This window comes from Lissotriton helveticus, chromosome 1_1 (assembly GCF_964261635.1).
Source record: "Lissotriton helveticus chromosome 1_1, aLisHel1.1, whole genome shotgun sequence".
Classification (NCBI taxonomy): Eukaryota; Metazoa; Chordata; class Amphibia; order Caudata; family Salamandridae; genus Lissotriton; species Lissotriton helveticus.
The window spans coordinates 710,913,931-710,937,548 of NC_136057.1; the positions used below are offsets into that span (position 1 = coordinate 710,913,931).

Here is a 23,618-nt window from a genome sequence, read left to right on the forward strand (position 1 = left end):
TGGACTGCTTCAAACCCCTATGCACTATGCATGCAGTCTTCTATCCACCTGCACACTTGTCTTTCACATCTTCAATTCCCCAGTCTGTATCCTTACAGTTCCACCAAATATTCTGTCATTGCCCTTGCACTGTTGTAGAGACCCATTCAGCTGTATGTACTAATCATTCAGTGCCCTAAAACTCAAGCACTTATAGATTCATTCAGACACTCTCCTTACAGTACTGTATTCATTCACTCAGTAACAAAGTAGTCATGTAGCGAAGTAGGCCTTAGGACAAGGAGTGCTTCAAACCCGTATGCTGTATGCATGCAGTCTTCTATCCACGTGCACACTTGTCTTTCACATCTTCAATTCTCTACTCTGTATCCTTACACTTCCACCTTGTTTGCGCCTGCAAGTTAAATCTGTGGATTGTTACCCATAACAAAGAGTCTCCTTGTAAAATTTGCATAAAATAATTAAATCAGCAAAATCTGGACGGATGTCCGGATGAGGACTTGATGGTTCTGCAAATGTGCTGGGTACAGCTGGTGGAGGGTCTTCTCGAAGCCTGTTGCAAAGAGCTCTAGCATAATTGCGGGGATGTTGTGTTTTGACATGCTTCACCATGCTGGCAGTTCCAAAAGAATAGTGCTTAGGATTGCCTCTGGACAGCACTGTCGAACACACCTTACAGGTCACCTTTGCTGCATTTCCTTTTTTTTCTCCGTCAGGAAACGAAAAAAAGTCCATATAAGTGCTTCTTTCATTTTGGGGACTGGATCTTCTGAAACAAATTCTTCTTCAGAAGAGTGTTCTGAGAAATCTTCATCTTGCTGTGCAGCCATATTGAAGATCTCTTGAAAAAACAGCAGCTTCACAAAAAGATGTTTCTTCAGTGAAGGTCAAAGAAGAATGATTAAAATGGGTGGGGTCCTTCAACAGTTAGAATAGGAAGTATTATGAACCAATCAAATCTGTTGTTTTGAAGTCACATGGGGTACGCGTAGCATGCTCTTATGGTGCGCGTACGTACGACGTACCCTGTGATTCGCGTAATTGCTTTTAAAAGTAATATACGCTTATTAAAACTAAATGAATACTATTTTCATAACTACCTCAGATAATGTGTTGCCTTAATATTTACATTAAATACATAGATATATCTTTTTAAACATATATACCCATTTACTCACACACATACTCACACATGCAAATAAACTTTCAAATATCCATTTACTTGCATATACAGCTATACACACACACCACTACACTTACTTCTACAGAAACGTACACATACTTACTCTCTTAAACAATCACTTATAGAAACACATACTTATTTATACAGGAACTCTTCCAATCTCTCACTCTCATATATACTCACTTATATACATCAATACTCACATATACTAGTTTAAAACATATGTACTTGCTCATAAAGGCACTATTGAGATAGTCATTCACTGACTAACACACCCATACACACACTCATCCACCCATACAGTCCTGCACACATGCTGTCTTCAAAACACATACAAACAGTGAGTCACTCATTCATGCATCTATGCGCTAAGTAATAGCCCCCACCGAACCATACAGACACTCAGACACTCATACTGATACTCAAAAAACCAACTAATAATAACCTGTATAGACACTCATGTAGCTACTCACCAACCCATGCAGCCACTTATACACAAAGTGTGAGACTAATACAGATATTTACATATTTAAACATTACTCACTAACCCATGCATTCACTAAGATACAATGAATCAGTCAGTTATACAATCAATTTTACACAAAAAAATCATCCATTTAGATACTTATATACTCATTTATTCTTCCATCGACCTTGAGATATACATATATAAAACATATTTAATTTTCAGAAAAACACTCATACACTGGATGATGTAATCAGTGATGTCATCAGTGATGTCATTTGAGATGTCATGATGTCATGAGTGATGTCACTGACCATGTCATGAGTGATGTAATATGTGACGTCATCAGCAGTGGATTGCGGGCGCAAGAGTTATAGTTAGCTGAACATATATAACGGGGGAATTTTAATGGTTTTTTATGAATGAAATGTCCAGCTAACTATAACATGTGTGAAACCTATGGTTTTTTCAGTGAATTTCTAAGGTTTTTTAAATGCTAATTCCTAACTATAACGTGGCTGAAACATATGGTTTTTTCAGTGAATTTGCAAGGTTTTTTAAATGCTAATCCCTAACTATAACGTGCCTAAAACCTATGATTTTTTCAGTGAATATTTATATATACATGATTAAGTGCATACGTGTGAGTTTGTAATGAGATGTTTTACAATGATACTCAACATCTCTGAAGACACAGTTTATTGTAAGTTGTGGATACTGAATTTGCATTTTATTTATTTAAAAAAAATAGGAGTCGTACATCCATCATGACTCTTCGCGTACGGTATGTAACTCTAACGTACATTAGACATTAATATCATACATATAGAGACAGAGTTCTATAATTTACTTTTACTTTAGAGGATTAGTAACATAAAAAAGATAAAAATATAGTAAGAAGTCAAAATCATGTTTATACTCACTTGAATAGATTTTAGGTAGTTGCAAAGACCTCTCGCACCATTGCGGGCTGTATTTCTGGAGATGCGACTCCGATATAGTTTTGGTAGTCGTAATACATATATATGGATAATTCTATGGTTTACTTTTATGTTAGAGGTTTACTAATACAGTAAAAAAAAGTAATGTAATATAAAATAAAAAACATTTTAATGTTTGCCTTACTAGATTTTTAAGGAGCCACAACAGAGTAATGCACCGTCACAGCACGGATTTCCAGTGGCGCACAGGGGACGTGACTGGTGTTTTTTTTACATTACTAAAATATACAGTTAAGAGCTTTTTTTAGTTTACTTTAAAGAAAGAGGTATAGTCATAGTAAAAAGAAATAATATACTTTTAAAGGTAATTTAGTATTCATAACATTTTAATACATTTTAGGGGATTGCGTTCCAGGCACAACAAAACTGCGTAGGGGTCGCCCATCCCATGTGACCCAAAAATAAAAGGATTTGAAAAGTTAAACAACTTTCATCACCAAGAAAGACAGATCCCACCCCTTTTCTTCTTTATTTCGGTGTGGCTCTCAGTGGTCACATTTTTTGAGGAAGCTTCCATTTTGGAGAGTTTTGGTGTTTTTTCATTGTTTTTGATTCATCATGGCAACTGCAGCAGAGTTCCAGCAGGAGGAGGACCCTCTCAAAAAAAGAGAGTTTGGTGTGGGACTATTTCAGCATCCCAGAGGAACCAAAAGGGACATGCACAATCAACCACAAGGTGCTCTCATGGGGAAGTGAGAGAAAATACCCTTGTGCTACATCATTGATGCACAAACATCTGCACACCGTGCATAGCACTCGGCTTGCCAAAGCGAAATTCAGCTTCAGGAGATAATCAATCAGCCTGGAACATCTGAAGCAGGAGGACAACTTACGAACATTCTTGCAGCTTTACCAGATTTTGCGAAAGCTGGCATCTTTTTCTGTTACAGCGCAGCTTTATTTGATGTGTTTGTTGCCTTATTTTTCAAGAAAAAACTAAAAACACCACAAAACATAAAAATGTTTAGGAAAGCAAAAAAAAAATCCCCACAAAATTGTTACCAAACCACCCGCCCAAAAACAAACTTTTTTCTAGAACCACCTATTCTGGTTAAAGAAAGACAAATGACATGTTTTATGTGTATTCGAAACAGTCTGAATATGTCTTGGCCTTTGTTTTTGTGTGTTTGAGTTAGTGTATATGTAATTGAATGTGTATGTGAGTAACTATATTTGTGATTGTGTGTTTGTGTGAGTGTTTGTATGCATGTGTAATAGGATATATGAATTCATGTATGAGTGACTTACTGTGAGAGTGGGAATGACCGCCTCTATGGGTAAGAGAATGGATGTTGAGTGTTTGTATGAGTGAATGAGTGAGTGTCTCAGTAATTGTTTGATTGAGTGACAAGTTCATAAGTGAGTATACTTATGAGTAATTGGTGTATCAGTGGTTGTATGGGTGAATGCCAGGATGTGTGAGTAGATGCAGGAACTGAGTGAATGTGAGAGTTGATGTTGTATGACTAAGCGAATGGACGTGTTGGTAGTTGTGTGTGTGTCAGCAACTGAATGTATGACTGGCTATGTGAGTGAGTGCATGATTGATGGAATGGGTGTATAAGTAGCTATATGGGTGAGTGAGTATATGAGTGGCTGTATTGGTGAGTGAGTGGGTATGCCAGTGGCTGTATGGGTGTTTGAGTAGGTGTGTGAGTGAGTTGTATCTGAATGGCTGTATAAGTGAGTGACTGGGTGTGTAAGTGTACTGTATGGGTGAGTGAGTGGCTCTTTGAGTGGTTGTTTGGTTGAGTAAATTGGTATGTGAGTTGTTGTATTAGAGAGTATGTGTGAATGGCTGTATGGATGAGTACCCGAATATGTGAATAATTATATGGAAGCATGAATGGGTATGTACCTGGTTGAGTGGGTGTATGAGTAAGTGTGTGATTCATTGTATGGGTGAATGAGTGCCCGTGTTGAGAGGCTGTATGGGTGAGTGTGTGAGAGGCTGTATTAGTGAATGCATGGGTAAGTGAGTGGTTGTGTGAGTGGCGTTATGGGTGCATGAGTGGATGCATGAGTGGTTCTATGGATGAGTAAGTAGATGTATGAGTGTGAATGAGTATGTGACTGGTTGTGTGGTCATGTGAGTGGTTCTCTATAGGATGTCATCAGTGAAGTCATTTGAGATGTCATTACTGATGTCACTAACCATGTCTTGAGTGACGTACTGTGTGAGACTGGATACATAACTGAGCGTATGGGCTTGAAAGTGTGGATGTAGGTTAATGAAATTAATAACTACATGGGTTAGCTTTTTTGCACATAAGAGAGTATCATATGGCCTACCTATATGCTACCTTATGGTTGAGTTATATGTGATAGAACAAGAGGGTAAGGCTTGTCAAGGGGTTTCAAATGCCAAGTTGGCCTACCAGTAGAACCATTAGAAACAGGTATAACATGGTTAAAGGGCTACTGCTCTAGGTGGTTCACTTTGTAGTGTTAGTTCTTTAATACATATCTGAAGTACGGTCTCGGTCTCTATGTGGGGGTCTGTTCCATATGCAAGTATGTTTGTTGGTTCCTTGCTGCCTCTATTTGTGAGTGGATATCTGTGTAAAAATGTATGTAAGGGATGACATGGATTGCCTCCTGGGTGTATTAGTAAGTATTGGGTTATTTAGCTGTCACTACCTGTAGTAGTGCTAGATCCATGAGAGTTCTGTCTGTGCACATGAGTGAATATTAAGATAATTGTAACAATGTCGAAGGGGATATTATTTATAGGTTACCCCTTTTCTATGTGCTAACTTGAGATTCAAGTCAGAGTGTGACACTTGATGTATAATTGAGCATATGGGCCTGAAAATGTGCATGTAGATCACTGAAACTAGTAACTACATGTGTTAGCTTTTATACACATAGGAGAGTACCCTCTCCTAGCGTTAGAACCATCTAAACATTCACTGAAATACAGAGACACAACACCTATATATCTAGCTGTAATAGAGGCAGTTGCACACTAACTTAAATAACCCAATAGTAACTAACAGACCCAGGAGACAATCCATGCCGTCTCTTATGGATAGATTAACAGACCCTTACAGTAACAAAGAAAGCCAATGATGTATCCCTACATAGGGACTGAGACACCAATTCAGATATCTACTAAAGAACTGCCACTACAAAGTCACCCATCCAGAGAAGTAGCCCTTTTAACATGTCTCAGACCTATTTGAGCTTGTGTATGCTGTTCTACTGCTAGATGAACTGACTTGGTATTTAATATATCTTTACAAACAACCTTCTGCTCTACCACATATAACTCATAAGGTGGCAGCGCAGCGGACTGTATTAAGAGCGAGCAGGATTTGGAAAGGTACCTCACTCGTCACCTCTGTTGATATTATTTAAAAACCTGTTCGTAGTAACCTGATTTTACATTTTATACTTTTTACACTTTTAACTTGCTCGCGTAGTGTATCGTCGTTTTTAACTGAATTATTAGGGTAAACAGGGTGTCTTTGTTTAATATAAACAAGAGAGTAACTTACTTGAGTTAGAGTGCTGTGAGAAGCACAGAGTTGTTCAGCAACCATAGAGCCAACCATAGAGTTTCAACATGGTGGAGAGGTAGTGTTACCCCTCTTCACCACTGAGCTGCTCGGCGCATTGGAGATTAGCGCTCTAGACTACAGCCCCTACATGCTTCAAATGGCAGGGGGAAGGCGCGCGCACAGCGGATGCTCGCACTGGATGCATCAAAGGCGCACCAAAGGCAAGGTGGTCTGCGCCTGTCTGCGCCTGACCGGGCCCAGGGGCCAGGAACCCTGCCCAAACAGCCAAAATCTTCTACTCAAGAGATCAGATCCTATCCATGGCAGCAAAACAGGTACTATGTAGGGATAGGGGTGGACTCATGGATTGTGTACCAAACAATGGGGCTAGTTTAACGAGGTCCAACACACATGCCCCACATGTACAGTGAGCAAAAATGGGTATGGAGTTCCTCAGAATCAGAGTGAATGATCGCAAAGTTGCAGGTGGGAGTGGCACCAATTGATTGCCGTCCCATCTGGAGTAGAAACAGGGGGAGAAAAGGAGGGATCTCCCTTGTCGAAACTTAGGCTCTCACACACCAAGCAAGCTAGGTGTCACGCTTCATCATATGAGCTTGCCCCTCATCAGGTCGGCGCTGCAATACCTGACGGGCACCCAGTACGGGGCTCTTTGGCAGGCATCTTCTGTACCTGCTGTGGGTAAGAGGCCTAGTGTGTGTAGATATAAAGTGAGTGGATTAAAACAGGTCAGTTTGTCCTCATAGTATTTTATTCCAGAAGGTAAACTGCCTGACTGAAATGAAATGAAATGAAAAATTACATTTCTATAGCGCATAACTACCCGGAGGCCTCGCAGCGACTAAAACAAGGAGAGTGGCAGTGAACTAGATGTTAGGTTTCTAGCTATGTATGCTCTACTCTCTAATGGTCCGACTCATAGATTGTCATGTAGATAAACAGCAGGTATGTAAGTGTTGTAACTACTCAACAAAACCTGGTGGGGAAGGAGTTCTGAGGGACTAAGGAATCCCTGACCCTGGCCTTATAAACAGCTGCTCTCTCCCCAAACATCAAATGCAAATTTGAATACTGCTGGAGGAGGGTAGTTTGATGTATTGTTTGTCACAGAGACTTGGCTCAATGACAACTAGGCCCCAGATATTGTGATGGCGTTGCCACCTGGATTCCATATGCACACAGTCAATCGAATAGGAAAGGTGGGAGGAGGACTCGCGATCCTGATCCAGGAAGAGTTCAAATGTCTCTTTCAGCAACTCACTTTTCCCGACTGCGAGTGCTGCCAATTTAGCATCACCTTTTCACCAACACACACGTTCTCAGCGCTACTAATTTACTGGCCCCCTGGATCTGAAACTAAGTTTTTAGAAGGATTTATAGAGGTAGTGTCTAGCCTCTTGATGAAAAAATCCCACATTACTATCCTAGGGGACTTGAATCTCCATTTTGGAGCTCTTAGCAGACAAAATGTGGCAAGGCTGGAACAGGAATTAGAGAGTCTGGGACTCGCGCAGCTTATAACAGCAGCCACCTACTTGAAAGGGCATATACTTGACCCAGTCGTAACAAATGACCCTAAAATACTAATACGCTCACAGACCCGGTACCTTGCTCAGATCATCTTCTTAGTACGATTAGCTTGGAGAAGATGAAGACCGAAAAGACTTATTCATGACCCACGAAGTCGGTCGCAGCACCCCAGATGAGAAACTGGGCAAAACTGAGACCTGAAATCTGGGTAGAAGCTTTGCAATCGTCTGGCTTTGACGCTGGCGGATATATTGATGAAGTGTATGCTAACTGGGAAGGGTGGGTCCTTCGGGTACTAGACGGAGCTGCCCCCCTCAGGAGTGCAAACCCTACTAATCAGCCCAAAAAGTGCCTGTGGTTTAATGACCAGCTAGTATTGTTGGAAAAAGGCTGCAAAAATTGGAAAGTGACGGGAGAAAGACCTTTGATCCTACACTTAAAGAGAAATACAGACACGTGATTAGAAACTATCATATGAAAATCAAAGAGGCCCAAGCAGTGTTCTTTGAGAAAAAGAGCATGTAGGCGCATAATTCCTCTTAAGAGTTGTTTAGAGTGGTAAAATCTTTGACAATGATCGATCAAGACACTCGTCATCACCAAGCATCTAAAGAGAAATGAAAAGTACTAGCCACATATTTTCATGAAAAAGTAGCAAATATCTATAGCTGTTTTCAGATGAATTCAACTTGGAATGCCCCTACTATTCCAGAATCGGGTCAGCAGGAGTTCACAAATACTTTCCTATCCTTTTTTGCAGATCTGGACACCAACATGGCACAAGTGATTATTAAGGATATTAGTGCAGGATCCCCTTCAGAACCGGCACCCACACATATCCTCAAGAAGGCCATGGAGGTCCTCCTGCATTCAATAGTTGATATGCTAAATCTCTCCCTTCAGATAGGCAGAGTCCCAGGCACCTGAAAGCAAGCAATAGTAAAACCACTGTTAAAGAAACCAAATCTGGATGTAGCCTTACCAGAGTACTTTCGCCCAATATCATTACTTCCATTTAATAGCAAGATTTTGGAGAGGCATGTTAATACAATTCTGTCACAATTCCTGGAAGACCATCTCTTGCTACACCCCACACAGATGGGATTCCGCCCACAACACAGCACGGAATCAGTCCTACTGGCGGTAACTGAGGAATTAAAGTTGACCCTCGGTCAGGGGGGGATCTGCTGCAATACGTCTGCTCGATTTAGGCGCAGCTTTCGATACTGTCGACTACAAACTGCTGGGACACAGATTAAGTGAAACAGGTATCAAAGGCAAAGCATTGCAGTGGCTAAAATATTTTCTAGATGAGAAGTCTTTTCAAGTTAAGGAGGATAACTTCTTGTTGGACAGGAAGCCTTTAAAGTGCGGAGTACCACATCGATTGTTTTTAAGCCCCACACTGTTTAATGTATACATGCAGCCACTGGCTGATGTAGTTTAGATAAACAGCAGGTACGTCCGCCACGTCGTATGCCGACGACACCCAGTTGGTGGTATCACTGGACTCCATGACTAACGGTGAGCCAAGATAATTGGCCCCTTGTCTGGAAAAAGTAGTCATATGGATGACAAGAAGTTGCCTGAAAGTGAACGGGACAAGGCTGAAATTATGGTCCTTGGTAATCTAGGGATTCCTGGCCCCCTAACAAGCTGGCCCGGATGTCTGTGGAGCAGCACCCAGGACGGCCATCAAGAACCTTGGCTTCTGGTTGGACAAGGAGCTGACCATAGAGACACAAGCACAGAAGGTGGCAGGCACATGCTTCGGGATACTAAGAATGCTTTGTAAGATCCTGTTGCTTATCCCTGTACAGCTAAGGAAAATGGTCATACATTCTTTGATCACCTCACGTCTGGATTATGGGAACTCACTCTTTTTGGGAGCACCCAAATATGTGATTAGGAAGCTACTGGTGGTCCAGAACGCTGCGGTCAGACTCCTGTATCGAATCCCAATGAAATAATCAGTTTCGGCTCACAGTAGAAACCTACACTGGCTTCCAATTGAGGCCAGAATCAGGTTCAAAGTACTTTGCCTAACCCACAGAGCTATAAATAACAAAGGCCGAGTAAGATTAGGAATCTGGTGTGCCAACATCTTCCCAACAAATGGCTGAGGTCAAGCTCTGAGTGCCTACTAAAAACCACAAAAATAAAAAGGGCCAGATGGGGTGGGAGAGCTCCCACCTAGCTCCTAAATTGTGGAATTCACTCCCACGAGAGGTGAGATTTACAGCCTCAGAAGTAACATTCAGAAAAATTGAAAACAGCGATGTTCACCGAGGTTAACTAAGTACCTGCTCTCCCGCTGTCACCTGTCAGTCCACTGCTCAGCGCTGGAAACCCTCTGGGTAACCATGCGCTCTATAAATCCTATTAACATCAACATTAACATCTGTAAGGTAGCCTCTAGGTAAGCCATAAGGTAAGCTCCAATATGCCACTATCACTCATAGTGATTCTACAGCTTTCTAAATGTGTATCAAAGGAGCAGCATCCATTATTTTAGGTTGCATTAGTGAGTATAGGTGTATGCAACTGTGTGTGCGCAGAAGTGGTCCCAGTTTTACTAGCCACATATGATGTATCAGTATATGTGAGTGGATGCTTCAGTGTTAATATGACTGAGTGAGTGGGTGTACTAGTGAGTGTCTGTATAGCCACATACATATAATATATATCTAAGCACTGAATCAGTAACTTAGACAGAGTAAATGTGTGTGTTAGTGACTATTTCAGAAAACAAGTGCTGGTTAGAGTAAATGTGTGTGTTAGTGACTATTTCAGAAAACAAGTGCTGGTGTTATACACTGTATGAATGAAGTAGAGGGTCTGTGAGTGTAAGAATAACTGTTTGACTCACATGTTGTTTGAGTGTCTGTAATTCTATAATTTCATACTGAAACGTTTATTTACAAATTAGGCAAGAAAAAGTCATAAGAAGCTATCACAAGACCACTTCATGTATAAAAACACTCTCCAACAATACCTCTAATGTAAATGTAAATGTGTGTATACTTGTTAAGCGCACTGACGCCCCATCTCGGGGCATCCTGGCACTGTATACCGCTGTAGAACCCATCCTGGCTTTCCCTGTGAGATGCCCCCTCCAGGGCACCCCCAAGGTGAAGCCAGGCATCCCAGCGCTGTTGGAGCCGTTGTGGAGATTAAGCAAGCTATTGCCCAGAGTTGCAGAGTGGGACCCATGATTAGAGTAGGCACCGAGGCAAGAATTATCGAGTCCACAGACATTCAGCCCAAGACCCTGCCGCGTCGGGAATTGAACCCTGGTCCCGGGCCTGACCTCTGCTTCAGGGTCTGCCCCTTCTAACCAGTGAGCCACACTTCTAATCAATATGTGTATGGTAGAAAATGTCGTTTGAGACATCCAAGAATGTTAAACTGAAGCCACTATTAAAAACTAAAAGACAGAAAAATATATTAGCCAGTGATCTCGAAAAATACAGTATTATAACAATGCATATTTCTTATACTATAGCCCTCTATTACAATGTGATAAAATTATTGATTTCCCTTTGTACGGTTCTCAGCTTTCCTACTACTTCACCATACATGGTGGCCTGTATGTAGCATCATCTTCAAATATTGGGGGAAACAAATCATATGGATTGTAGAAAAAAAACAGGACTGCTCAGAACATCAATGTAAATATGTGTTACTATGCTTTGCACTCACTACAATTTGCTAATCAGGTGGTTTACCTACACTTAGTCTACAAGTGAGAACCGATACATCTTAAAACATTTTCTATTAATATTATACATAGTACGGAATTACAAATTAATGTATACTACACTTGAACTTTTTAAGATGATTTCCAAAATTTCACTTCAAGTAGGCTGAGTGATGTCTAAACCACTGATGATCCATTCTGATGATATCCAATACAATTGTTTGTTTGTAGAAATAGTACATACAACTGTTTATTTTTTTTATTGAATTTTAAACACCAACGACATGAGACTCACATAATCAGCATATACATGACAATTATGCACTGCAATTAAGTACTTCACTGGTATAAGAGCATCAAGAATACAGTATCCATTGTACATTACACTTGTGCTTTTATCAACCATACACTTTAGGCATTGACATCCAGCATTGCTACCGTCCTCCTGCCTTTAACGGCCTAGGTCAGAGACTTTATCGCTCTCATTTCATCTGGCCGCATCAAAATAGTACATACAACTCTTATTGAAGGAAAGAAACATAAAAATCTTGTTTTTCCAAAGGCTTTTTTTGTTTTATTTCCTTAGCCCACTCTGCCACCCCAGTTCAGACATGGCTATATGCAAATCAGTCTGACCCTGTGCCTCATGGGAACAGTCCAGCCCGAACTGCCAAGCCATGCCTTCCCTGGACCGGAAACAAGCTTCCGAGGACCGGTTTCTGGCATTCCAGCCGTCTTCAGCCCGGCTTGCTTGAATCCAGTGGCAAAGTGAGCAAGGGACTCACGTCTGAGCATATCAGCCACACTTATGGAGGCCAAAGCGGTACAAAAGGGGGTGGTGATGGACGGAGCATCTGAACCAATCAAACACTCACACCCAGTCAAAAGATCTGGGTTTGATCCATCACCGTTCTTTAGACCACTCTGCCACCCCAGTTCAGACATGGCTATATGCAAATCAGTCTGACCCTGTGCCTCATGGGAACAGTCCAGCCCGAACTGCCAAGCCATGCCTTCCCTGGACCGGAAACAAGCTTCCAAAGACCGGTTTCTGGCATTTCAGCCGTCTTCAGCCCGGCTTGCTTGAATCCAGTGGCAAAGTGAGCAAGGGACTCACGTCTGAGCATACCCTGCCACACTTATGGCGGCCAAAGCGGTACAAAAGGGGGTGGTGATGGACGGAGCATCTGAACCAATCAAACACTCACTCCCAGTCAAAAGATCTGGATTTGATCCATCCCCGTTCTTTAGACCACTCTGCCACCCCAGTTCAGACATGGCTATATGCAAATCAGTCTGACCCTGTGCCTCATGGGAACAGTCCAGCCTGAACTGCCAAGCCATGCCTTCCCTGGACCCGAAACAAGCTTCCGAGGACCGGTTTCTGGCATTCCAGCCTTCTTCAGCCCGGCTTGCTTGAATCCAGTGGCAAAGTGAGCAAGGGACTCACGTCTGAGCATACCCTGCCACACTTATGGCGGCCAAAGCGGTACAAAAGGGGGTGGTGATGGACGGAGCATCTGAACCAATCAAACACTCACACCCAGTCAAAACACCCAAAAAATCTCCAAAACCAGCTCTCGAAGAAGAAGAGATGTCTCTCATCAACTGCTCCAAACAGAATAATTAAAATGGGTGGGGTCCTTCAATAGTTACAGTGGGCAATGTTATGAATCAATAAAATCTTTTTTTTGAGGTCACATGGGATCCGCGCACCGTGCGCTCACGAAGCGCGCACCCGACGCGACTTTGCAAAAATATATTTAAAAATAATATACGTTTATTAAAAGTAGAAATATATTTTTTTTATGAATACCTTAGATAATCTTTTGCCCTAATATGTACATTAAAGACACGCACATATCATTTTAGAACATAAAAAATTTCACTGGAGTCGCGCACCTAGCGCGCCCCAGCACGTATATGATGTCACCTGGGGCCCGCCACCGCGCAAGTGTCGCATACCATAAAATGCATGTGTTACGAATGCGCGGGAGCAGGAGTTGCGCACCCCACGTATATGACGTAACTGAAAAAAACCACGCACTCGTCGCTCACCATACGCGGATCATTCACAACTTTTCCAAAATGGCAGCTAGAATACACTGACCTGCTGCGGTAAGTACGTTTTGGGTGCGCAACTCCCCAAAATCTTTTGAAAAAAACATTAAAAAAGAAAATTATATAAATATATTAAAATACAAAAAAACTAAATAATTAAAAATATTTCAGTTTTAAATGTATTTGATTTTTTTTCAATTTTAAGAAAAATATATAATGTTGTTTAATAAATAAAATATTTATAAATAAACAGTTAAAAAACTGTAGAAACTCAGTACCAAAAAATAGGTATAAGTACTATTGCACTTAAAAATTAGCTTTTAAAAAACCTTTGAAATTCACTGAAAAAACCATAGGTTTCATGGGTGTTATAGTTAGCTGGACATTTCACTCATACAAAACCATTGAGATGTCATCAGTGATGTCATCAGTGATGTCACTGACCATGTCATGAATGATGTAATATGTGACATCATCAGCAGTGGATTGCGAGAGCATGAGTTATAGTTAGTAGAACTAACTATAACGGAGGAATTTAAATGGTTTTGTATGAGTGAAATGACCAGCTAACTATAACAGCCCTGAAACCTATGTTTTCTTCAGTGAATTTCAAAAGATTTTTAAATGACAATTTTTAAATGTAATAATAGTTATATTTATTTTTTTGATACTGATTTTCTACATTCTTTTAACTATTTATTTTTACATATTTTATTTTTTAAATTACATTATATATTTTTAATATACATGGAAAAAAAGTTTTTTAAAATATTGAAACTCAAATATTGTTTTTTTGTTTTTATTTTTGAAATATTTATATTATTTTCTTTTCCTAAATTTTTTGGGGAGTCGCGCACCCAAAGCATACGTTTCTCGATCACTGTGCGGAACCTAGCCACCATTTTAGGAATGTTGTGTAGGATCCGCTTAGGGTGTGCGACGAATGCGTATTTTTGTGCGCGATTGCTATGTGACCGGTACGCGACTCCAGCTTCTGCGCATTTGCGACACATTACTTTACACAACGCTCACCCACTTCCGTGTGACATCATATACATGTTGGATGCGGTGGGTGCGCGACTCTCATGAAATTTTTTAGAGATCTAAAATGATATATAAATGTCTTTAATATACATATAAGGGCAAGACATACAGGGCCAGATGTAGGTAGGCTTTTACCGGGTGGTAACGGCCGAAAACCGGTAAAATCGGCCGTTACCGAGGAAATGAGATGTAGGAGGCCGTAAAATACCGATTTTTCAAAATCCGAGTCGGAAACATACCGACTCGGTAAGAATGACCCGGTAAAATTACCGTGTCGGAATCTACCGTATACATAAATACCGAGTTCGTATTTTCCGACTCGGTAAATCAGAAACGGAAAAAATCAGCCTTGGAGATGTAGGTAAGCACAAAAATACCGAATCTGCCGAAAAACAGTATTTTTAAGTCGGTATTTACCATGCAATGAAAGCAGGTGGTAACCAAGGGAGGGCTATAAAAAAAGTCCCAAAATGCACCTCAGGACCCATGATGGCGGCTTTCTACATCATAGCAAGACGGCAGAGACTACAGGCAGCAGGACAGAGAGAATGGCTAAGGGAGGAACAAGTGTACAGGCAGAGGATAACACTGTTCCAACTGACAGAGCCTGAAATACTGCAGAGGTACAGGCTACACCCAGACACCATCAAGCAATTGATCAGGGACCTACACCCTCTCCTGGACCACCCAACACCCAGGGCCCATGCCATCCCACCTCATGTCCAGGTGCTATGTAGCTTACACCTGCTGGCCTCAGGGAGCTACCAGAGTGTGATAGCTGTAGTGGGTGGCGTGTCCCAGGGCTGCCTGTCCCGCTTCTTCAGGAGTTTTCTTGACGCCATGATGCAGAGGATGGGGCATTATATTAAATTCCCTGTAACACCGGCAGAATTAGCCAAAACCAAGACAGACTTTTATCAACTGGCACACTTCCCTCACGTGATCGGCTGCATCGATGGCACCCACGTCCCACTCTGTCCACCTGCAGCCACAGAGCACATATACAGGAATCGCAAATCGACGCACTCCATCAACGTCCAGGTCATATGTAATGCAGGTAACCTCATCACTGACATCGTAGCCAAGTTCCCCGGAAGTACCCATGATTCATACATATTCCAGAACAGTGGAATATACACACGCCTACTTGCCGGAGAATTTGGAAATGGATACCTGCTAGGTAAATCACATTGACACACCCTGACACTCACATTAGATCTACGTCTCAAGTACTTGCAATTAATGTCTATCTTTCTCCCCCTAGGCGACAGTGCATATGCCCTGCGGTCCTTCGTGCTCACTCCCTACCTCAACCCATCCACCAGGAGTGAAAGGCGATACAACGTGGCTCACAGATCCACACGAAACGTAGTTGAGCGCACATTTGGACTCCTAAAGAGCAGGTTTCGCTGCCTCCACAAGAGTGGAGGTGCACGGCAATACACCCCAATCATCTGCTGCAAAATAATAGCGACCTGTGCAATGTTGCATAATCTCGCCACCAAGCAAGGCACTGAGGTGGAGCTCACATTTCATGAGGACATTGATGACGACCCAGAGGTGGCAGAGCCCCAGGCCACAGTGGCAGCAGCAGCTTCAGATGGGAGACTGAGACGGGCAGAGGTTACACAACAATATTTCTGAGTGAGTAAAGAGACACAGGCATGAATGTAACTTTGTGTAAGTAGTTTAATAATCACTACGCCACAGCATTGTTAGCTCACATTGGGCTCACTAATACTAACACTCCATGAGTGTGTTGTCACGGTTAACACCACCGTGACTACAGCCTTGGGTGGAGTGCAAAGTCATTGTTTGTGGCCACGGGCCACAGGGCGGGGCTGCTGTGGCTGTGAATCAATGTCCTCACGCTGGCCTGTCACACTTCCCCCACGCCTGCCACTCCTCCGTAAGTCATGCACAGGAGTGCTTGCACCACTCCTGCTGGTGGACCCCTCGCTTTCGGCAGCACAAGTGTCGCCTCCAGTGCCAGTCTGATGCGCGAGCACTAGCTCCATGGCAGAGGTCATCCTGGCCATACCTTCACTTAAATTGTTGCAGCACTGCACTATGGCATCCTGCATCGTGACTGACCGTCTGCACAGCACAGTGGTAGCAGTTGCAAACCTGTTCAGGGCCTTGGTTTGCTGGCGCACATCCACACGGGCCTTGCGTCTCTCCAAATGGTCCCTGTCCAATTTGTCACACAGGACAGTCATGCACTGTGTGATATCTGATATTCCTGACGCCATGGATTGTATGCTTTCTGCCATGTCCCCTATGCCCTTGCCTACTGCTTCCAGTTTATTGTTAGTTGTGCGTGCGTGCCTCTGAACCCCCATCATTGCTTTTGCCTGCAGGCGCTGCACCTTCACCATGGTGGCCTCCAGTCCACAGAAGACACCTTGGACTTGCCGCACATCCTCTACCTCCCGTGGCCGGCGCCCTCGGACACTGGCCCGCGTGACTCTGGGACTGGGCTGCTGCTCGGTGTTGCCTCTGTCCTGTGTGTCACCCTCCACCTCCTCCTCCTCCGATGATGTTTGCAGTATTCTGCGAGGGGGCACATCATGGCTCCTGACTCTTCCCAGCACTGGGGATGGTGATGTGGGGGTGGGTGATAGTTCTGCCGCTCCTGTGTCCTGACTACCAAATAGGAGAGGGGATTGTGGATATTCAGCAGTTGCCTCCTCAGGTATCGGGGCAGCCTGCTCTTGGTCCTGCCCTCCGTGAGAAGTGCTAGGTCCGGCTCCTTCCCTCCTCTTCTCTCTGACCTCAGCTGTGCTGCGCTTTGACTCTCCTGTGGACAGACATGGACATTGTGTCAGTAATGTTGTTCACCTGTGTCATGAGATTAAATACACTTCTATTGCACATTTGCCTGTCTCTCATTTGCCTATGCTACTTGTCTGTTGCTCCCCTTGCTGCAATGCACGCTGACTGCTCTGAGGTATCTACACATGACTACATTTCCCAGGATGCATTGCAGGACATTAGTTAAACCTGTTGTGGAGTCTGATTTGTCCTGTGAGGGGAATAGGTAAAAGGGTAAATGATAATTTTCCTGCATCTTACCTGGTTTCTTTGCTCCTCTTGCTGAGCTGTCTGCGTCTCCTATTCCGTGTATACATTCCTTCTCAAGGGTTGTTGCGACCATCTCCTCAATGTCGGTGAGTCTGGGGGCTCTGTTTCTTCCGCCTCCTGTAGCAGCACTTTCCTTGCGGTGGGCAGCAAGCTTTTTTTTGGTGATTATGCGGATGTCATACCACCGTTTTTTTAGGTCTTCTAGGTCACGGTGGGTGACACCAATGGCATTTACCTTGCCTTGTATGTCCAACCAGGTGCTGCGCTTGATTGATTCAGCAACATGCAGAGTTTGCTTTCCAAATATTTTCCCATAATGTCTGACTACCTCCGAAATCAGCACCTGCAGTTCCTCCTGGCTGAACTTCTGCTTCCTTTTGCGCTCAGCAGCATCTCTCTGTGCCTCCTGGCTCTCCATCTTGCTGTGTAGTTTGTCTCAGGAAAGGCTGCTCCACACTCTGTCCTCCTGCTCTCCTGACTGTTTGTTTCTGCACCTGCATGGGCGTGGCCTGTCCCAGGTACTGGGATGTGGTGCTTGGATCTGATTGGTTAGTTCCCCTGTGGCTTGGGATTTGGGTGTGGTTGAAGTACCTGATTGGTTCACAGGCACACATGTTTGTCAGTTTCAAAAACTTCGGCGGATAGTTCCGACACGGTAATTACCGGGTCGGTTTTTCCCGACTCGGTATTTTCCGGGTCGGGAGTTGCCATTCATTCCTATGGGCCATGGCACCGGTGGATCGGTTTTGGTTTTTCCGTCTCGGATTTTACCGTGTAGGTGTATTCCGAGTCGGTAAATACCGTTTCCGAGTACCGACAGGTTCCGAGTCGGTATTTTATACCGTCATTGTTACCTACATCTCATTTTCCTACTCGGTAATACCGAGTCGGTATGACTCGGTATTTAAGAGGTCGGTAAATATTATTTACCTACATCTGGCCCTATCTAAGCTATTCATAAAAATAATATATTTTTACTTGTAATAAATATTATTTTTAAAAGCAATTTCGCGTAGTCAAGTTGGGTGCGTGCTGCTTGTGCGCACGGTGCGCAGATCCCATGTGACTGGAAAAAAAAGATTTGATAAGTTCATAACATTTCCCATTGTTACTATTGAAGGATCCTACCCATTTCCATCATTCTACTTTGAGCTTCTTTGGAGACGCATCTCTACTTAGAAGAACTTTAATACCATTATTTCGTTTGTGGTGTTTTTCAAAAGAAGGACAACATGGGATCAGGACAACAACAACAGGACTCAGAACATTCTTCGGATTAAGAATTTGTTGCAGAACCTCCACGCCCCCAAGTCCAGTATCGGTGGTGTGGATGTTTTTCACCTATCCAGAGGGGCAGACAAACGTGAACGCCACCAAAGTCACCTGCAAGATTTGTGATTGTGTCTTGTCTCGAGGTAGTGCTGACATAAAATGCTCTTGCAGCACTGCCTCGAATTATAAACATCTCAAGACTCTGCATCCAGTGAATCTGGCTCAGGAGGAGTGCAGGAGATTACAACAGAGCCTTCCACCTACTGTGCCTGGTCCCTCTGGCAGTTCCACATCACCATCATGACCGGACATACGTCCTGAATTTGCTCTACTGAAGCAGCACTGCATAAAGTGCAACCAGCTTATATGCTATGGAGAGCAGTCTGTTGACCTAGTGTGTGCGGCGCAATGAAATCATCGTTGTTAGACTTTTGTTTGCTTTTTTTTGTTGGGAATGGCTGTTAATTCCTGAAGTTGCCTGTTTTTTTCCGTTCTTTTTTCTTTTTTTCTCTTGAAAAAACACCCAAAAAATAACAATATAGTTTAGAAAACTATAAAAAAAATATAAAACAAAAAACAAAAAAAAAATTTCTTTTCAGAACTAACTTCTCTGGTTAAAGAAAGAGCTATATTTGTATGATAGTGTGTGAAAGTTTGGTTGAATGTATGCGTAGTGCATAATTGATTGAAAGAATGCATTAGTAGTGTATGGTGAATGTATAAGTGCAGAACTATAAGGAAGTGCTGCAGCATGACACTGTAAGCTCTTTAGCTACAGTTCTGCTGTGGTTCTTCCGAAGCACAGGGATGCAACATATGTACATAAATATGTTGCAAGTCTATGCTTCCCTCTGTACTGCTGCGCAAACTGCAGCCATGCGGTTACACAGGCACCCTTGCACCATGGTACAAGGATATCTGTGTCTTGCGGAGTTTGTTTTTGTGCAGGAAGACACACCTTCCTGCACAAAAACAATCAGTGAAGGCATTTTTCTACTTTAATGTATGTTGTGCAATGCAGCATATATTGAAAGAGAAAAAATGAGGAGAAATGAAAACAATTCTCCTTGTTGTACCTTGCTACACCAACTGGATGATGGCGCAGCAATCACACACATCTCCAGATTTATGATTTTTGATAAATCTGGAGATGTGTCTTGTTCTATGAGTGTTGTGTGCAAACACCCACAGCAACACCTATGGAACACCCCTTCAACGCAAATTGGTGTGTATGATGAGGTCGTATTTACATGGAGAAGAAAAGCTACACAGAGTGCCTTTTTCTCTCCTTTTAAATATGAAAGAGTGTTTTGCGCCTTCACTATGTTACAAAAAGTGACATATTGTTGGCACAGGATGCTTCTAAATCTGCCCCATTAGTGCTTAGGTATTAGCAGACTGTTACAATAAGAACATATTGCTAGTTGATTGATTAAAAAATTGCATGAGAGTGACAGGAGGTAAGCACAGAGATATCTCTCCAAAGATGCTTAAAGAAGAACGATTGAAATGCTTGCAGTCCTTCAATAGGTACAATGAGAAATGTTGTGAACCAATCAAATCTTTTTTTTGTCAGGTCACATGGTTCCTATGACAGAGGGATTCCAACACTACATAGGTTTTATCTGGGTATTTTGAAGAGTGTATTAATACTTTGTAGCTTCTTGCAGGTTTGCATGCATAGTATAAAAAGAAATTGACTAGGGTTAGTGGCTAGTCCAATCCTTAAGTATATGTCTTTTAACTAGAGTAATTTCAGTACTGCAAAGAGAGTCCAACATAAATGTATAAGTACTTGGGTTTTGGTAAAGTGATAGGATACATACATAGTGCTGGATGGATGAATGGACTAGTGGTTGAGACAGACAGAACGTTTCCTAGACTGCTTAGTTACTAACTAAGTATTTAAAATAGTGTATCAATTCTATGTAGGTGATTAGAAGTTTGCGTACACACTGCATAGAATACTGTAGCTGTACTAGTTTTTCTGGTTAGGCCATTCCGTTGATACTTGACTAGTTAATTAAATGATATCATTGTTGTAAATAGAATACATGCTTCCAGTAAACATCACTGCGCTGTATTGCAGAGAGGTGGTCTAGGCTGTGCCCCTTTTTACATCTCTGTGCAACACAGTTCTGTAGTGTTTACTGGACATATGTAGTGAGCTAGTTGAACTCTTAGAACCCTTAGGATTCAAGTTGAATAATCTCCCAACATAAAAAGGTTATAGGGCGTGTCTACACAGTGGTGAAGGAAGGGGATGGGGCCTGATGTGACATGTGCAAACACACCCTGTGGCGTGTTTTAAGTTGAGGAATTAAGTCTCCTCTAATCCTGGAACTCCCTGGATCCTACTAGCCCACTATGTCCCTCTAATAAACAGGTTAGAGATGCATTGCAGTGAGGTGGTTTAAGGCCATGCCCCACTTTACACCTCTTTGCAATGCAACTTTCTGGTACTTCTTGCTCATATCTGGTGCGTTAGTTGGCCCCAGAGACCCTTAAAATGCAAGGGGACTTTATCCCCAAATTATAACGCCCACAGAGAATGTTAGCACACAAATCAACTCATTCCTTCCCCACTTTCTTTACCAGTGTGTAAAAACAGCCCATTGTGTGTTTTAAAACTTAGTTAATCTTACCTGGGGAGTAGTTGATTTGAAAAAATGCTATACATTTCAGATATTTTTATAATTTAAATTTGTGAAAATTTCATATTTAAGAATTTGGATCGGTGAAAGAAAGGAAAAAATTCAGTTATAATATATAATATTATATTTTTTTACAACACAACATAATTTAAACATTATATAAAATATTTTATTTGCCTTTTTTGCTGTTGTCAGAATATATTGAATTTCCCTACAACCAGTGATTTCAATGTTACTCATCACATAACAGCTTTAAAAAAAAAACAGTCAATAAGATTGTTTAAAAAAAAAAGCAAATGTATCTAAAAATATTTACAATATACTCAACTATTTCTCAACATTCCATAAAAACAACATCCTCAATAACATACCATATAATACAAGTCTCATATATATTAAATGCTTTCTTCTAAGAACATTTTCTTTCTTCAATTTATAAGAACTGAATTAATAATTAAATGAACAATTCTTTATCATTTTTATATACTTTAAATGATGTTCTTTAAAAATATATGCTGTGAGAATATCCAAGAAAAAGTCCTTAATTTAAATGTATACCTTTCCTCTAGGCCAAATGGTATTCCTGAAATCCTTTATAATGAAATTGTCCAATATTAATTGTATTAATACTTTTCAACATATTCCTCATAAGCTGAATTATCTTCTTAAAACTTTGGCTTTAAAAATTTTAGATACAAATTTAGTAATTCGCTAGGCAAACGTTGTTTAAAAACCAATTGAGCATCAATATGTCCATCCTTTACTGCATTTTACATAGACAGTGTAATGTCCTGATGTTGTTGAAGACCATTATGGAAAATAATTGCTACTGCTACAAAAGTTCTTCCTGATATTGATACTTGACTTGCTACAAAATGTTTAATTAAAGTTTCCAATTTTGTTTCATCAGCTGTACAAAGTTGTATCATTAAATTTATATTGTCCATATCTTCGTATAAATATTGTTGATAACATTTCTGATTTGCATTGGCTACACTCCATGTTTTGATTTGCTGCTTTAACTAATTTGTGGAAAGACAATTGGTAAAGTCAAATATATAAATCTTTCAGTATCTATGTTAGTGCTACACGTAAACATACAATTTTCACATTGAGGTTCCCATTTATAACAAAGACCAAAAAGATTTTCAATTTCTATTCCTTCATTTTCCAATACGGCAAGCATATACATTAGAAATTCCTGAGCATCTTGATGGATATTCTGAGTAAATTGTGTAGAACCAGAATATATATCCAAAAGATTACGAATATCAAAAACGCTTTCTATTTTACTTTTATCAGTTCTTAATTATTCATAAATACAATGTAACAAGGAACAAAATCTTTTTTGACGATTCTCCATAATTTGCTGTTGCAAACTTTCAAGAAAAAAAACAACATTGACCACTACATTAGCATAGCAGTTGATACCTGAACTATTTTCGAACTGATAACCAACAATCTCTTCAATAGTGTTCTTTATCTTTTTGTTTGCAATCTCAACTTTATCTTGATTTTTTTCCTTCTCTATAACTTCACTACAGATATTCTCATATGTTCTTTTTCAACCTACTACACGCTTTTCAAACACAGGATATTCACCTAAATTGGGAGCATATGCTCTTCTTAACCTATTATACTCTTTTACACAGTTTGCATCTGCAATAATGTTTCTCTCATCAAAATCAATCAAAAACAATCTAGATAAAGTTCTGACTCGGGACAAAGCAACATATGCCAGACTCTCTTTAAACACGGTACTTCCAATGTTCACCAAAGCACTGTCTACACTTAATCCTTGAGATTTATTAATAGTCACTGCATATGCCAGAGAAAGTGGAAACTGTTTTCTATGGACATATAAATCTTTAACAAGCAAAAAACGGTCTGAACAACAACCAATTTGTTTTACTTCTTCAATTTGATCAAACTTGATTTAAAAAAATTGAATTCCATCTCTATTTTTATAATTAACACAATCAACAACTTTACCCATTGCTCCATTTACTAAACCTTTTTCTACATCCAAATTACACCTTAAAATTACCCGACAGTTTATACATACATATAGATTCTTTTTTAAACCAGCAGTTTTAGAT

At 41.2% G+C, this 23,618-nt stretch overlaps 1 protein-coding gene across 1 annotated transcript; it reads right to left on the bottom strand.

Annotated features, from left to right (window-relative positions):
* Positions 1-680: 680 nt before the first annotated feature.
* Positions 681-17,847, bottom strand: LOC144762737 (uncharacterized). The gene is made up of 3 exons (XM_078647991.1): positions 17,585-17,847; positions 16,804-17,309; positions 681-875 (listed from the first exon to the last, which is right to left on the bottom strand). Exons 1-3 carry the CDS (start codon positions 17,664-17,666, stop codon positions 681-683), a joined length of 783 nt encoding a protein of 260 aa, XP_078504117.1. The 5' UTR covers positions 17,667-17,847.
* Positions 17,848-23,618: the final 5,771 nt, after the last annotated feature.